This window comes from Larus michahellis, chromosome 7, assembly GCF_964199755.1.
Source record: "Larus michahellis chromosome 7, bLarMic1.1, whole genome shotgun sequence".
Lineage (NCBI taxonomy): Eukaryota > Metazoa > Chordata > Aves > Charadriiformes > Laridae > Larus > Larus michahellis.
Genome location: NC_133902.1, coordinates 40365074 through 40381684, shown reverse-complemented (window position 1 = coordinate 40381684; position 16611 = coordinate 40365074). Strand labels below are relative to the sequence as shown.

The 16611-nt window shown below is 37.4% G+C and overlaps 1 protein-coding gene across 2 annotated transcripts in view; it reads right to left on the bottom strand.

Moving 5' to 3' along the window:
- The window catches only part of GRB14 (growth factor receptor bound protein 14), a 63346-nt gene that overhangs the window by 13046 nt on the left and 33689 nt on the right, over positions 1-16611 (bottom strand). For both annotated transcript variants that reach the window (XM_074595254.1, XM_074595256.1), the window contains 4 exons: positions 15704-15860; positions 9136-9257; positions 7145-7219; positions 115-252 (listed from right to left, as the gene is read on the bottom strand). In XM_074595254.1, the coding sequence (XP_074451355.1) occupies positions 115-252; positions 7145-7219; positions 9136-9257; positions 15704-15860 (492 nt within the window). The remainder of the gene's footprint in view (positions 1-114; positions 253-7144; positions 7220-9135; positions 9258-15703; positions 15861-16611) is intronic.

Sequence of the window (16611 nt, the reverse complement as noted above, 5' to 3'; positions counted from 1 at the left end):
TGATATTCAAATTTTCATTACAATTACAACAAACGATAAATACATACACATTTGCTCTAACTTCATAACTTCATAGTTCTCTCTCTCTCTTTTTTTTTTTTTTTCTTCCCTTACCTTAGAAGTACCTTTAGTGGAAAAATACAGGCCAGATCGTCTCAAGAGAAAGTACAATTTTTTCCATGATTTTTTCCCCTGCTCCTTTGCATGCAAATAACCATGAATCTCAGGATACGTGCTGGAGCTTAGGAACATCTGAAAGAAAATATCAAACATGCATTTTTCTTTTCACCTGAAACGAGCTTTCTTCTTCATTAACATACTTAGACAAGACTAAGGGGAATAAACCCCTAAATCCACTATCACACCACAGTAATTCAGTTATGATTGCATCTAATCCCATTAAGAGTGCCTCTGATTTAAGGCATGTAGAATGTTACACAACTCCAAGGTATGATAAGCAAGTTACATATTTATATGGAACATATGGTTTGAAATGAGAACATTAGTTATGCAATATGTTGACTTCAGCAACAAAACCAGTGTAAGAAGTTCTGATCCCATGCCTCAGACCCTATTTATATAAAACTGCAAATCAGTGCTTCCAAAAGGAGAAAAAAAAAAAAATGCCATCCCTCCCCCTGCCATGTTACAAACTAGATAAGGGAACTGATCTGAGTTAAAACTAATTCAGCGAACAAACCAGAAAATATGAATCACAAAACCGCGCAGGTCAGGCAGATTTTACCATTTTCAAAAGGAGGGAACAAAGGTCTCGGGACCTGAAGTGATGCTTAAGTGATGCTTAAGTGATGCTTTAATAGAACCAAAAAGAGGAGGCTGGGCCAGCCACCAAGACAGCTCCTGTCTGTGCCCAAGTTCATGTGGCAGAGTATTGAAAAAAGCTGCATCAGGAGGAAGGAAAGAGGATTTAAAAGTCTGAGAGATCAGCCATTTTGCCTCCAGAACTGCAAGAAAAATGTGCGTACCCTCACAAGCCATAGAAAGGCATAACGAGATGCATAGACAGAGAAGTTAACTAATGCACTGAGAGAAGCTAACTGATGCACTGCCTCGACTCGGGGTATTCAATGGCTTCTCTTTCGCCATTTCAAACAGACACCGTCAGGGCACAACCCAGCTGTTACCTTGCTAAGGCCAAGTACACAGTGCTACTCAGGCTGCAGAAGTACCCACTAAAAGCTGGCAACCATGTTAACTTTATTCTAATTCCATGTAATGCATTCATTTTTATTATTCTTCTTCCAATAAAAATACTCAGACCTATGACTCACATGTAAATAGACTAACCTAGAATTCTTCATTCCAGACACGCAAAGTAATCTGTGTTACCAGAAGCTCTTCGAGGAACCTTGCCCCAGACCAGCCTGCAGCATCATAAATACTATCTAGGCTTATACAGAAGTAGGGAACAAGGGATTTTTTGGTTGATACCTGCAGCTTTCATTGACACATTTTCCTCCTGTCCACTGGCACTTCCAGAAAATCTGATTTGAGGACAAGAAGCACCAGATTCCCAGGCAAGAGACAGACTGGCCAGTACCAGACTGCATCAAAATGATGACGTGAACATGATTTTGAAAGTACACCAAGTTCCTCGGCCACTAAATAATGCAGTCCAACCAAGACACACAAGGTTGCCTTCACTTTTATTGTTGTCCTACCTTGCAGTCAGGTGCATGACTCTACCACCTGTAGACCATCCTGAGCTAATTAAATTCAGCTGCTGTGAATGCAATAATATGGGCAGGCTTCATTTGACAGGGGAGTGCCCTAGCCCACAACTAGGAATGCATTATCAATAGCTTCACGGCTATTCACCTGAATAGTTAAATTACAATAAGACTAGGTGTATCTATCTACATGTACTGCTGGCACACAGCTGCGTGCCAATGCAGTTCAAGCTATTTCAGCCAGACTGAAGCAGATGAGTAGGTCCTGGTAGGTGTTCCAGCCTGTTCATCTTCCCATTTGCCACGTATTAGCAGGTTCACTGATGGTGAATATAAAGGCTGCACTGAAAAAGTATTTTAACTCCATAAACAAGCCAAATGGAAGCTTTAGGATAATCTAAAAAAGTGAATGTATGTAAAGCCAAAAGAGCATCTTTGCAGGCTTTAGTATCGCTGCTGAAGATGAAAGGAGTGGCTGGCTCCCAGCCTGCACAAGGATCTTCCCTAGGATTTCTGCCATAAGAGCTTCAAACCAGAAGCGCTGTCATGAAAAACGCTTTTCTTACTCAGCAGACCAAAGTGGAGGAGCAATACAAAGCTCAGCTTTGACAGTTGTACTCATGCCTGTTGTACTCATGCTATCAATTAAAATAAAGTAGCAATAACGTTAGGAAAAAGGCAATCCTAGATCCATCTTTCTCTTTCTAAGACAGCTGAGGACTGTGTGAGAAAATATAACATGAACAAGCTGTAGTCAAAACCATTAACTGTCACCAGGAATGAGCATTAAAAATATCTGAGTGAGAACTGAACGTCTGTAATAAATACCTAGAACTAAAGATAGTAAAAAAGATAACTTCTTTTTCTTGTGGGTTGGTTTGTTTGGGTTTTTTTGTTGTTGGGTTGGTTCGTTGTTTTTTTAATGGAAGTACATGCAAGTTTATTATAGGATGGAATGGATGCCTGCATTGTGCAGATAAGAGGTAATCAAAATAAGACAAATCAAGAAAAATAAAAAAGTCTTTAATATAGGAAGAAATGGGGAGAGTTACATGATGGTATGCTGCAGACAGGGATATTGGTCACACAATACGCAGAAATAATCTTCTACCCTCTCCCCCGTGCAGTGAAATATATAACATGATACATAGGGTTGTGTCAAATGTTACTATGTCTTCAGATACTTATATATGACAGCACCAAGGACTCAATTATGATTTGATTAGATGTAAAACCAACCAATTTAAAACCAACCTGAACAAAATCCAAAGCAAATAAATGTCTTGGGGGGAGGGGGACAGGTGGGGGGTGAGGGTGTGTCAAATCAATAAACAAGTGAAAAAACAATGGAAAGGAAAAAACACCCCACTGTCTCAGATGAATATAACAGTAAAAAATGCAGAAATACTAGATGTCACCAAAAGCAATAAAGATTGACAGGTGCATTCCTAACTATACAAGTTATTCGTCTGCACCTTCAACATATTAAATGAAAGAATGGCTGCAGTAGCAAAGACAACAACATTTGCTAAGGTGGGTGCTTCTTGAGCACTTACTTACACACTATTTTAGAGAGTTAAAGAAGCCATCGTGTCCCCAAGACCCTGTGAATTACGTTTCAATTTGATAACTGATTTCTTCAGAAATGTGATGACAGCTGGCCACCATCCAGCCCAATGCTACTGGGAATGAGCAGGATTTTCCCCTGAACCTGCTCATAAATTTTGGGGGCATCAAGTAATTCCAGTGAAGAACTGATACCGATTCTCAATATCGCTTCCTATAGACTTCTGTCAATATCTGAGGGGATTAGACTGGGAGAAAGGCCAGCAAAACCTAGAATGGAAGATGGGGAAAGGCAGCAGGCAGACTAGAACACATCTAGGAGATTGACAAGAGACTAAAATTCAGTGCATGGCTATTTCAGCCTGAAGACTGTAACAGAGCCAGATGAGAAACTGGCCGTGGAAAGATGGACTTGATCTGGCAGAGAGCTTAAAGAAATGAGCTTGAATCTTAAATCTGTGAAGGCAGAGAATGGGAACAACTAAGAACATGGGGCAAGAGATGGCAATGGGGAAAGGGCAATAATTCTACCTCTCACAAAATTATGAGTGTTTGTCTTGGAAATCCTGTTCTGTCTTTTACTTAATTTTTGCATATATAGCATTTATTTTTTTACCTTTATTTAGGAAAGACATATGCTCCATTCTTTAATATATTCTACATCAGGTGCAAGGTTTTTTTCATTGCTCTGGAAGATGGTTTGGACAGTACCTGAAGGGGTCCTATAAGAAAGCTGTGGAGGGGCTGTTTGCAAGGGCATGTAGCGATAGGCCGAGGGGCCTAGGAAGAAGTTCTTTACGATGAAGGTGGTGAGACACTGGAACAGGTTGCCCAGAGAGGTGGTGGAGGCCCCATCCCTGGAGACATTCAAGGCCAGGCTGGATGAGGCTCTGAGCAACCTGATCTAGTTGAAGATGTCCCTGCTTACTGCAGGGGGGTTGGACTAGATGGCCTTTAAAGGTCCCTTCCAACCCAACACATTCTATGATTCTGTGTGCTATCTACATTAGCTTTTTTTAGTGTATTCACATCATACATAAAAAGCTATTAGAAAGAAGCAGCCAAATTGGTGAATACAAGGCTCGAACTCTGAACTTCAAGTCTACTTACCCAACCTGAATATCAACTGCATCTATTAAACAATAAGGAAGAGGGGGGGATATGTCTTTTCTTAAAGCAAAACCAGAAAAAACTGTAATTACCCAAGTAATTTCAAAATTTTTTGAAGATGCAACTGTTAAATTTGAAACACTGACTGACATACTGCATAGTGAAAAAAATTTGACTACAAATACAATTAAAGATTTAAAAAACAGAATTAGAAAATTGGAGAAATGTTATTCACAGACCAAAAGAACATGAAAGAAACCTAGGATAAAATTATGACCCTCCAAAGGAATTTTAAAAAAATATTTATTGACTTCAGTGAGCGTAGGATTTCACCTACTAACTCAGAAGGACTCAATTCTGTCAATACCATATATGCTGTGCAGTCTATTCATTGGAAATGCTGTCATGAATAAAAATATGAAAGGATCTAGTACATACACGAATTCATCTAAACTAAGAGTTGTTCTAATAAGCAGACAATGTTTTAAACAAGTCATAAGCCCCATTTAAAATTACATTCAACAACAGTTTTATATCTTATTAGATCAAGTGAATTGCTTTCTTGCCCAACCATGAAAGTCGTTCATTCTCAAAAAATAACCAACGGACCCACCCCAAAATCTGAAAATAATAGAACATTTCATTACTATGGGGAGAGGCCTTAGACTATGTTAATTTTTGACATGTTTTAAAGCATCCAATTTGCAAAAATAACCTAAAGTAAATTCCAAATGATCCATACTGCCTACCACTTGACAGGTACATACAGTGTTGTGTCTCAGAGCAGCCATACTCTAATCAATACTGTAACACCCTTCTTTTCTTTTTTTAGGCTAAAGATCTTCATGGCAGAGATTAAACCTTTCTCTTTGGTATACATACCCATTCAATATATGTCAGACCTAGTAATTTTACTTAGCACGTGCTAAATGGATAGGAGACAGGTAAACTTTTTTTTTTTGCTTTTGAGGCTATTTAGATGCTTTAAAGTCATCAGCCAAAATACTCACTCTTTCACTTTCAATGAAAGTCAAGAAAAACATACTTGAAAAACATTTTACTTGCTTACAGCTCAAACCACAAAAAGCTCTAAAAGTATCAGAAGTGATTTTTTTAATCACTCGTAAGCATTGAGTTGTTAAAACTAATGTCTCTCTTGATACTTGACCAAGCACATCACAAATAATAATGCAAGGCCATTAACTTGTCTTAATGAAAGTTTCCAAGGAAATAGCGACACACTGTAAACAATTTACCCAACAGTTTCTGCTGAAACATGCATAACGGCTGCACAATCCACAAATGTGTTCTCTACTTTGTGCCTAGGAAGTTTTATTGGATGAAATACAATTAAACAGACAACACAACATAAAATGGCAACAGAGGAGAGTTTGTAACAAATTTTTTAAGCTATCAAACTGGGATGTAACTATTTATATTTAGATTGACTCCTAATCTCAACCACAAGCTCTGCACATGTTCAACAAATCACAATGTGGGCTTAAGGAAGTTCTGTGCAACAGTATACGGCAAAGAGTTCCATTATAAAAGTCTTCATGATTTATTTTTTTAGCTACCAAATTACATTTGCGAGCAAGAAATACTAAGTTCTATTAACACAGGAGACAAGATTTTCTAAATTAAATGTTAACGTTAGACTGCAAAACCTATTTGCTATTTAGGTAGCAAAAGTGAACCAATTTTCAGTAGATATGTAGCATCATTTGAAATTACAAAGTTTTTATCTAGGTTTGTAAAAATTATTTACAGAATCTAGCAGGTGTCAATTAAATTTAATTTGAAACATTTTTTACTATATTTGGGATAATCTTAACCTCCTGACTTACATTAGCTTCTATAAGGATTTAACTATTTAATACAGAAGAATGTTTTGAGAATTAGTTCTTAAATGTTTTTCATTCACTGGTGGACACTAAGGTAAAATTTATTATATAGATGCAAAAAAAATTTAGTATTTTTCTATATTTATTTTAGTTCTACCTTAAATATCTCGTGTTACTATGTTGCCTTTCCAATCATTCTTTATCCTCAAAACTCACACATAGGGTTGTTGTCTTAAGGCCAGTGAAAGTTCTTCTATTAATTAATTTTTCTAGTGACAAGCAAACAAGAGTGATGTGTATGTTTCCACCTTTATTACTCATTTTTCCCCTCTTTGAGAAGTAAGACGATGATCCCTGATATGGTCATTCTGTGAAATTATTCCCACTGTAAATTAAAATCTTGTGTCCGCTTAAAAGATGACTAACACTGAGTGACCTACCATATTTTTTTTTCGAAGGCTACAGTAGCCTTCAAGCTAACAAATCACACTAGTCAGTCTAAATTTTCTACTCATTAAGTTTAACCATTTTAACTCTTTTCTTATATCCATTTGTGTTACATTACCAGTTCCTCAGTATTCTACCAAAGCCTGCTGTTAAGGCGGAGTACTACAGCAATCCACCTTTTTAAGGAAACGGGGTCTTTCATCTAAAATACCCAACAAAGGTATGAACCATTTTTACTGCATTTTGTCTGTTTCGGCACTCCTTGATTCTGAAAGAATGGGCAAGTTTCCAAGTGAGGTCATATAACAACTGTTCAGAAGGGACACATCGCTTCGTATGTCATAAGGAAAAAAAGTAATTAACCATGTTTTGCGTTATTCAAAACCTAGCAAGAGATCCAACAGTGACAAAGAGCGACGCTCGCACAACACAGACAATGGGAAATTCTGAGCTATGCTGGCTCGTCTTCATTCAAAGATTACATACCTGCAATACCCCAGAGTGGCTTACAGCTGCACTGGTCTCATTTGGAAAAGATATCATATGATCTGGAAAAAAGCTCTGTAACAAGAATAATTTGTATCAAATTTCTGTAAAAAAAAAATTAAACTTCCTATCTCTTTTGGACATAAAATTAAAGTTCTCAATGCAGTGCAAGACACTGCAGATTTTCTGACCGAATAATTTAAGCTTACCTTAATATCATTTCTAAATTTGTGACATCTTATATATTATTTGCTGAAAAACTTAGAATTTTGAGAAAACATCAACAAACTCTGGAAGCAAGAGGGTTTCATAAACCAGTGCAAATCATATTGCAGTACTTGGCCCTTAGTGTTGTTTTTCTAGCAGTAATTTATGTTGCTGTTGACATATAAGACTTGCCTGGGGCTTCAATATGCTACAAAGTAGGGAGGATATACACCAGCATGCTGAAAAATACATTGTTTTCTATTGTTTTCACTACACTAGAACACCAGTAAAATATTTTGGAGTAACTTCCACTAATAAAGAACAAGCCATCTCAGGTTTTTTTAATTGTCCTTTCTGTATGATATGAATTAACATCAAAATCTGACAACACCAATACGGTGTAGTTAAAAAGTCCACATTTAAAGTGCCAATTTCATTACCAAGGGGTAATTCATGGGACAGACCTGCGGCTGGAGAGTTCAATATAGTCATGCAGATATGAACCAGCGAGAGTTTGACCATTACTAATAAAGTTTCCTCAAGACTTGGACAAGTTTGCAGTTAATATTCCCTTGACCATCCAATGTCCACTGACTCATTTTTGATAATGGTAGGGTTAATTCATATCAACTCATTTCTCATTAAGTATTCTCACTACACTACACCTGGGACCACAGTACCCAGAAGAGTGACTCAACAGCAACAGTAAGGACTCTGATTAGCCACAGCCGCTGATACCAGTCGTAGTTGCATGTCTGTCACACTCCACAGCTGGTTCAACTCACTGGTTAACCAATACACAAACATACTTATTCTTCAAAAGCGTCTGTTCTGTACTAACTGGAGACCATCTCAAGCTTAGAATTTTTTGCTAGTGCAATGATATCTCCATGTCAGGGGAGTACATGATTTGCCCAGATAAACACACATGGAGCAAGAAAAAACTCTCAGATCTCTTCTATCTTTTGGTATCTTAATATTTACCTTTCCATCCTGTTCACAGGTAGACAATTCGAGTTCCCTTCCACTTTTCACCTTTCAAGTCCTCATACATTTCTGCTATTTCTCCCTTTGACATCTGAAACAAGCTGGCTTTATCAAAGACAGCATTAGGAGTGATCCAGATGGTGAGTTTCTCCTGCTGAGCCAGGACTGCTTCCATGGCCTTTGCCATCAGCCAAGGTCTGAATCAGCAGCATTAACCTTTGGCAACATCCTTGTGTTACGAGTTGTCTCTGCTCTCTTTCCATACCTTACATACACTAACTTTAGCTTCACTTTCACTTTCTCCTAATAGGTTATGGCTGCTCATGGCCTTTTGTGTCAGTTGTCATTTAGCTGCAGCTGTGAGAAGCTGCCATTGGGCAGTGCCGGGCCATAACATTCGATTTCACGGTAAAATCATCTTTGCTACAGATGCCCCCTCCTCACACTGCTTTACTTTATATTTTGTTGTCACTTGATGGAAACTTCACTCAATTTCAAAAATTTTATTTTGTTGCAGGTCCATGTGGAAACTTCAATAAAGTTAAACCCATGTCTGCCCCCCTCACTGAAAAAACCCAAAGTACGAACATGGATGTTTTACAATTGCAACAAAGGGACTGGCCAACAGTTACACGCACTAGAAAATATTCCTATATCCCATATATTCCCTCACAGTTATTCCTTTTGACTCACGTTATGTGAACAGCATTACACTCTGCTCATCTGTGTGTAACAGAAAAGACTATTTTGCAGCAACAGCAATTGCACCACTTCACAGATACAACATTAGGACTTACCAGTGGATTTTTAAAAAACTCATACTTGGCATAATTTTTTCTAAAATACAGTTTGTTTTCCTCCTCCATTGCCCAATTTGACTGGACTTCCATCACTAATTCATGGTCCTCTATAGCTCTTCCTGTAAAAAAACCAACAAATTTAAAAAAAAAACAACACATAACCTGCACCTAAGGGCAGAACGTGAAAACACAAAGGTTAGATAATAAAAATTTTATTAAATTAAATTATTTTCAATGAATACAAAACATGAAACAAGCAATCTGAACACAGTCCATTAATCAAGTCCATGTTACACCAAATTTCTGCTCCACCTCAGTAGGGCCCAACTTCTGAGGTAGGTCACACGTGGGTTTTTTGTTTGTGTATTGTTGTTGTTTTCTCTTAGAGGGGCAGATGAGGGCTTTATTCTACACCGTGGACAAATCCACGTTCTCCCTGCAGAAGCCAGGCGGTTCCTGCTGTGTGACGCATGGGGCAGCAGACAGCATGGGGCACCACGTCAGCCATTCACTCACCCTGTCTGGGGTGTCAGGAATGTCTTTCTAACACTCCTTTCTCTAACGCATCATTCGTAAAGTGAAAGTTATCTGCAATATAGAAAAGCATTAATTTGTCGTCTTCTCCCCAGGTCCCTACTGTGTCCTCAAGCATTTCTAAAACTACAAACGAACTTAGGGCATTTCAGTGTTTTAATGATTTTGCACAAACTAGAGATTACTGAGAATTTTATCAGCCATAGAACTAGCATATGCAAAAGGAATGGTAAAAGTAAGCCAGGAAAAAAACTAAAAAAGAAAATAAAACAAAAAAATAACCCACAAAGTGAATCCTAATGTGTAGTTTGGCTTTGCAGTGGGGCAAGGGGAAGAAAAGGCAAAGAATTCATTTATTTGTACCACAGCACTGGCATTCAGAATCGGTATTCTCACTGCTTGAGACTGCTTCTGCCGCTCAGATTCTGGAGGGAATTTTTCCATTTTACAGCAATATGAAATGCACTTAAAGGAAAGAACTGTCCTGTAGATGTGTTGTGCATGTTTACGTGTTTCACACTCTGAGTAATGCAATGGGACTACTCATAGCGCAGGGAGTTAAGCATAAACCCTGAAAGACTATGGATAATTTCTGTACAATACTATCTATACTGCCTTCTTTCTTTTTTTTTTTTTTAAATAAATTACAGCAGCTTATGAAATCATGTTAGAAAAAAAAGGATGAATATGCTTCCAAATGAGTATAGAGTTTTTGTGGCCAATTGTACTTTGTTGCAGACTCAAAACTAATGAGAACAAGATGAACGAAGTTGTAGATTTTATTTAAATGATCACTGACACCTCCAAATTTAAATTACACCCCAAAAATGAGTTACAGGTTAAGAAGAGGTTTGAGATCTAAACTTATGCCTCCCTGCCACTTACAGGGTTTTAACATCCAATTCTGATCATGGTTCCAAAGGGAAAAGGCAACTAAAAATGTATTATAATGTTATAAAACCCATGTAACTCACAGTTTTCTGATCACTTTTTCCACACTTCATTGCATATCATAAGGGATCTTATGATATACTTTAAATGAATGTTGATGCTCTCATGTAACTGCCTGTTGATAGAAACTTTTTAAAAAATCATAACAGATAGAAGAATAGTATAGATTTTTTTTAAAACTTAATTATGCATAACATTAAATTAATAGAAATGGTAAATTTTTACAAGTGGTCCTGGCTAAACCAAGGCTAACTTTCATAAGGTGTAGCATGCACCACCGTCTAAGAGATAAAAATCAAACCTCAAATTTGCAATCATTAAAGCCTCTTTAGAACTACAGCATCTTTTTATTTATCTTCTCTTGCCACCTCTTTTGCCCGTCACTGCTTCATGCTTCCACACTGTCCAATCTGGTGGGTAACAGCCTGATTGTAGCCGGGAAATCTATAAGCTTCTTCAGGAATGTTTCAGCTAGCAAATTCAGAGACAATACACTCATACAGCTAAATTTCACCTTAGCAGGAAAACATCAAGTTCAAGACTAGCAGAAGACAAAGCGCTCTCGTGACCTACTGATCTGATCATGTAGGGAAAAGTTAAACTTTTGAGTTAACTCATTCTTCATTGAATTTCACTCATTCTTGAGCCCATAAAGACAGAGGTTAAGGATCCTATGTGAAACTCACATTTTATAACCACATCAAATGCAGCAAATAAAAACAGGAAGCAATTCAGAAAACAAAAAATACCCCAAAAATACTGAAAGAAAACCGAGCATTTTAAAATCTTGTACAGGCTGCTCTACTTCAGAACACATTTTTCAGACGCAGGAGTAAAGACACACTAAAGAACTAAAGCTCTTACCCAAAACCAGCGGGTTTTTTCCTTTCAGTTTTATAGAGAGAAAGTGCTCCTCTGGGATGACATTTAAAACTCTTAAATGCTTGGCATCGTGACATTTAAGAAAATACCATTTCCTCAAGACTCAGTTCTTGGTACCAAAATAAGACATTCTGCATCACCCCAATGGATGGGTAAGGATGCTGGTATTTCTTTATTTTTAAGGTGTCATATCACAGAATATTTTACAATTGATTCAATTTCGTTTCTTGAAGGAAATAGGTTAGTGACCTCCAAAACACAGCCCTGTAATCAAATCCCTAAATGCTGCCATGAAAAAGCTGCACTTCTTTGGTTTAGTTAGATCATTTTTTTCTCTTCCAGCTAGACTGGAGAGTTTCTACCTTCCTCTCTACCATCTCTTTATTACTACTATCTCTAACATGAGGAACACCTGCTACCGTCCAAAACAAAGTCTCCTTAGGTATGGAAAGTAACTAATGCACATGAAAGAAGATTTAATACTGAAATACATGACAGAACACATTTCAAATAGCCTTCTCTCTAGCCATCCAGTGGGGGGAAAAAAATTGAATTAAAAAACCAGAAAACCATTGCCCAGTACTATTGCCCAGAGTGCTTTGTGAGCCTTCCCACAGGCTACCTAAAAGAATGCAGATAGTGAAATCAAAATGAGAGACTGAGACACAACAATGATGCGCCTGGCTAACGCACTATCACCTACTCAAAGAGGAACCCTAGAACGCAAGTCTATTGAGCTGCAGAAGCAAATGGAAAACTGTTTATAGTCAATACAAAAATTTATCGCTAGAAAAGGTAAAATTTCAGGATGAAGACAGTATTTCCTTGAAAAGGAGAACAGCTATGGAAAACTGTTCTGTTTGCACAGTCCGCCCTGTACAGGGGAATTGCAGTGGAAGTATGGGACTCCAACACCAAGGTGCCTGGTGGAAGGGATGACATGGCATCATCCAAATCTAGGTACACCTCAGCTGCCTTCAGTAATCTTAGACTAGGTGAAAAACATCCAAGAATTTCTTTGACTTCAATAGCTTGGGACAAAATGGCCACATACCAGAAGCACAGAGTTCTGAAATATCTGCAATTTACAGTGCTGTAATAATTGTCATATTTCAGATATTTGAAATAAAGCCCAACTTCAAAACTTCCTGCCCAGGTGTGTAGGAAGGCTGAGCGTCCTGGGTGATGAGGCAGCAGCACTGGGCTGCGCGCAGTGTGGGTGCCCCACGGCAGGCAGACGGGGTGCACCGGCCGGCACCCCACGGGTGCGACGCAGGTGGAGGAACCATCTCACCTGCCCCCTTGCCCCAAGTCAACACCACCTGGTCAGCACTTGCCATGCAATGCAGTGAGGAGACGACCACGCTTAATGTTCAACAATATAGTTCCACACTAAGGAAGAGCATATAGGTTTGTGGAAACAGGAATATACAGACCATGGTTTTATGTGTTCTTTTGGGTGGGATTTTTTTTTTTTTTTTGATTTTGTAACCTTCACATGAAGATACCTCCACACAGCAATGAAGGCACACTCCAGTGATGTAATTAATGTCTGTCTTGATTAAAAGCAGAATGCTGTGCTCAGCTCACTAAGATTCATGCAATCATATCTAATTCAGGAGTATTCAGACAGCTGTTAGATATTAAAGAAACTGTTCACTAATTGATGAATGAATTATTAATCCCCATCATACTGGAATTTACACAGACATACACACTCACTCACAGTACTTCTCCTTTCTGTATCTATTCATTTAACTTGGGAGCAGAGAAAGATTGTCCAAATTTCCATGGGTAAAAAATACAACAGAATAATAAATAGCAAATGGTCCAAAACTAAATCATCATTTGAAAAATATTTGTTCATGCTACTCATCCAGTGCTTAAGAATATACTTAAAGCAAGTCAAGATCAATATGTTAAGCCTTTCAAACAAAATCAGATCTAATAGTTTAATAAAAATAAATCCATTATTATTCAGTATTATTAAAAAAAAAAAAAAGATACTCAAGTTGTTCCTTTCCTTGTCTATTAACATTGAATTGCCATCCTCACCATCTACGAAATATTTTTAATTTAAAATAAACAATCACCTATTTCTAAAATTATGCCCAAAACAGCTAGAGCAATCAGAAGCCTATATGGTGAATGCAGGTCTTCAGACCTGCACGCCAGCAATTTTGAGAATTTCAGAATCTTAGGAAAAGCAACTTCACTAATGATTTGATATTGAAATCTTCCAAGAAATCCTTCAGGTTGAAGCAAACACAGTGTTTGACAAAAAGTGTATTGCACAAATAAATAAACCTGGAGAAACAATGCCACTATTGTTCTGGCATGGTTTATCAAAAGTGTCTTCTTCAATAGTTACTACACTGCTTAAACACCAGCCACACTATAAAACACAGAAAACACTTCTACTATTTATATAGTAGTGTTCTCTAAAGCCATTTTTATACCTCCTCTTCTGTAGCAGTCAGTCATTTACAGTCTCGACCTAGATTTAACTCTGACCTTACTCTGAGCTGGAAGCATCTTACAACTGATACATTCAGTGCAAAAGGTTATAAATATCTTTGAAATGTTTCAAAGCAAGAAAAAAAAAAAAGAAAAACGTTTGTGCCTGCCTTCATAGGATAAAGGAGCAGAAAAGGGCAGAAAACAGCTTTAGCTTTTGTAGTTCATCTTTAAAATACAGCTGTTAAACGTAATACAGTCAGATATGCACATCAAGTTTATTTTACACAAATGCACGAGACCAGATTCCCTAGGTACATACATGGAAAGGGAGTTTAACAATAGCTTTTAACCATATATAAATATTGAGGGGGAGTTGTTGGTTTTTTTGTTGGTGGTGTGTATTTTCTTTTAAAATAACAGTACTGGAGTTACCAGGTACCAGGTGCAGTCTCTTCTAAGAATTAAGGACTTCAAGGAGTTTTCTATGTATTTTAGAATGCGGAAAAGGCCCCCTTTTTCTCAAGTCACACTTTGCACTAGCAGCTGGAACTGCCCTTGATGTTGCAGAAGTACTACCTTTGTTAACTTTGGTACAGTGACAAAGTTCAAGAATAATATGAAAACTTTGAGTGATGTGAAATTAAAACCAGATTTTTTTATGGCATTTGTCTTCCAGTAGGTTTTTCTGATATAATTCCCTATCAAAACCAAACTGTACACTACTGAAACCTAGTGCTGTAAAAAGAAGTAAGATTGTCTGACTACAGTATCAGTTCAATACTACATCCTAGCAGTGGGGTTCTAAACTTGTCTTTTGCTGACTAAAGTCTTCCCTGTGTTCCACTTTTTTTTACATCTCTGCAAACATCCCCTTTCTCCCTATATTTAATTTGTCTTAATGTGGTTTTATACTGCAAAATTACATCTATACACTACAAAAAGGAACAGAGACTATAAATTAAAATTATAGTTGTAATCTGAAACCACAGATTACACCTTTTAAACTGTGTAATAGAAAAAGAGGATTTTTACAACACTAGAAGAACATTGACAATGTGGAAGAAGTTCAGAGCGTTTTGTTTCCAGCAATGTAAAATACTAAGCATAAAGTCACTTCAACACAGTTCATTGGTCCATAAGTGGAAGTTTAGAAGAATAATTTTGTTTTGCTTTTTAAGTAGTCCTGTCCCAGAGTTCACAATAAATCTAGCCAAACTGATTGTATTGAAAGAAAATACCAACAGCCTACTCTGATGTGGTTTCTGAAGAATGAGTCCTATTGTCCAGATAGAATAGCACTGTGTAACTCCTTTCTGTCCTTGATGTCAGAGATTTCACTCTGGTGTGCTGGGGACCACAAAGATTTTATTTGCAACGAAAAGAACACAAGTCTTGCTAGAGATCAGCAGGAAATACCAGTAAAAGACAAAGAACTGCCAAAGAAAAGCAAGCAAGAGTGAGGAACAATTTCCAGTGAGAACCTTAACAGTCAATGTCTTCCAAATCACTCTTACAGATGCAGATCAAGCAGCACGAGGCAAATGTACTATGACAAAATGTCCTTTATAGCTACGCTTTCAAAAAGAGAAAGAAGCAAAAAACCCCCAAAAGAACAAATTCACACAAACCCTTGCCTTCATTTTGCTTCCAAGCCTTTCTATTACAATTACAATTCTACACGAAAATTAAAACCAAACACCTTATTTACTGCCATATCATTCTACAGTGTCAGTCTTACCTAACCCTGTGTGGGTAAGTTGTTCAAACAGAGTCCAGCTGTGGTCATCAATATAGTGGTTCTTCAATATCAACAGCTGACATACATCCCTTGCTGTTATATCACTTGGTACTTCCAAAGCTCTGCTAGTATCATCTTCACTATACACTTTAATTACCTGCAATGAATAAAAAAATAAAATATCCAGAAGTTTAATCTCTGATTCCGTTAGCCCAAATACGTTCCTCTCTCAGCCTTATGACTGAGACAAGAACCTATACACATAGGATTCTCTCTAGTGAAACGGCATAATCGAGAACAAAACAGTTGAGCAAAGCATATCCCACTTCTAAATTTGGCTACTGGACATCCCTTGCCACAGAACATTGGACAGACTGATGCATTCACTTTAAAAAAAAATTGTAATGGAGAGGTAAATAAAGCTGGTGAAACTTTGCATTCTTATATAACCTAAAGAAGAAACCACAGAGGATAAACAGCAAAACTCAACAACTCTATGACTGCAGAATTGTAGAAAGATCTGATAAACTTAGAGTTACTTCAGAGAACAGCAGTCAGACTTGAGATGCTCACAATTCTATAGACAATAAAAACAGGAGATGCTACAGAGCTGCTCCAAATTTTGACAGGCAAGAACTGGAACTATGAGTAAATAAAGCCACATATACATACACACAAAATCAAAAATGTCATACATGGAAAATATTCTAGAAGATCTACAATTATCACAAAGTAAACAATTTTTATCATCTTTTATCTCAGTAGTTTTTCCAAGTTTCTTTATTCTATTAAGCATGTTGCGGGGAGAGCTGAAGAAGGCAACATAAACTCTCATGACTTATCCTTGTCATTTACATTGTTTAAATTTCAGCTAAAAAAATTTTATTTTTCAATATTGGTACACATTT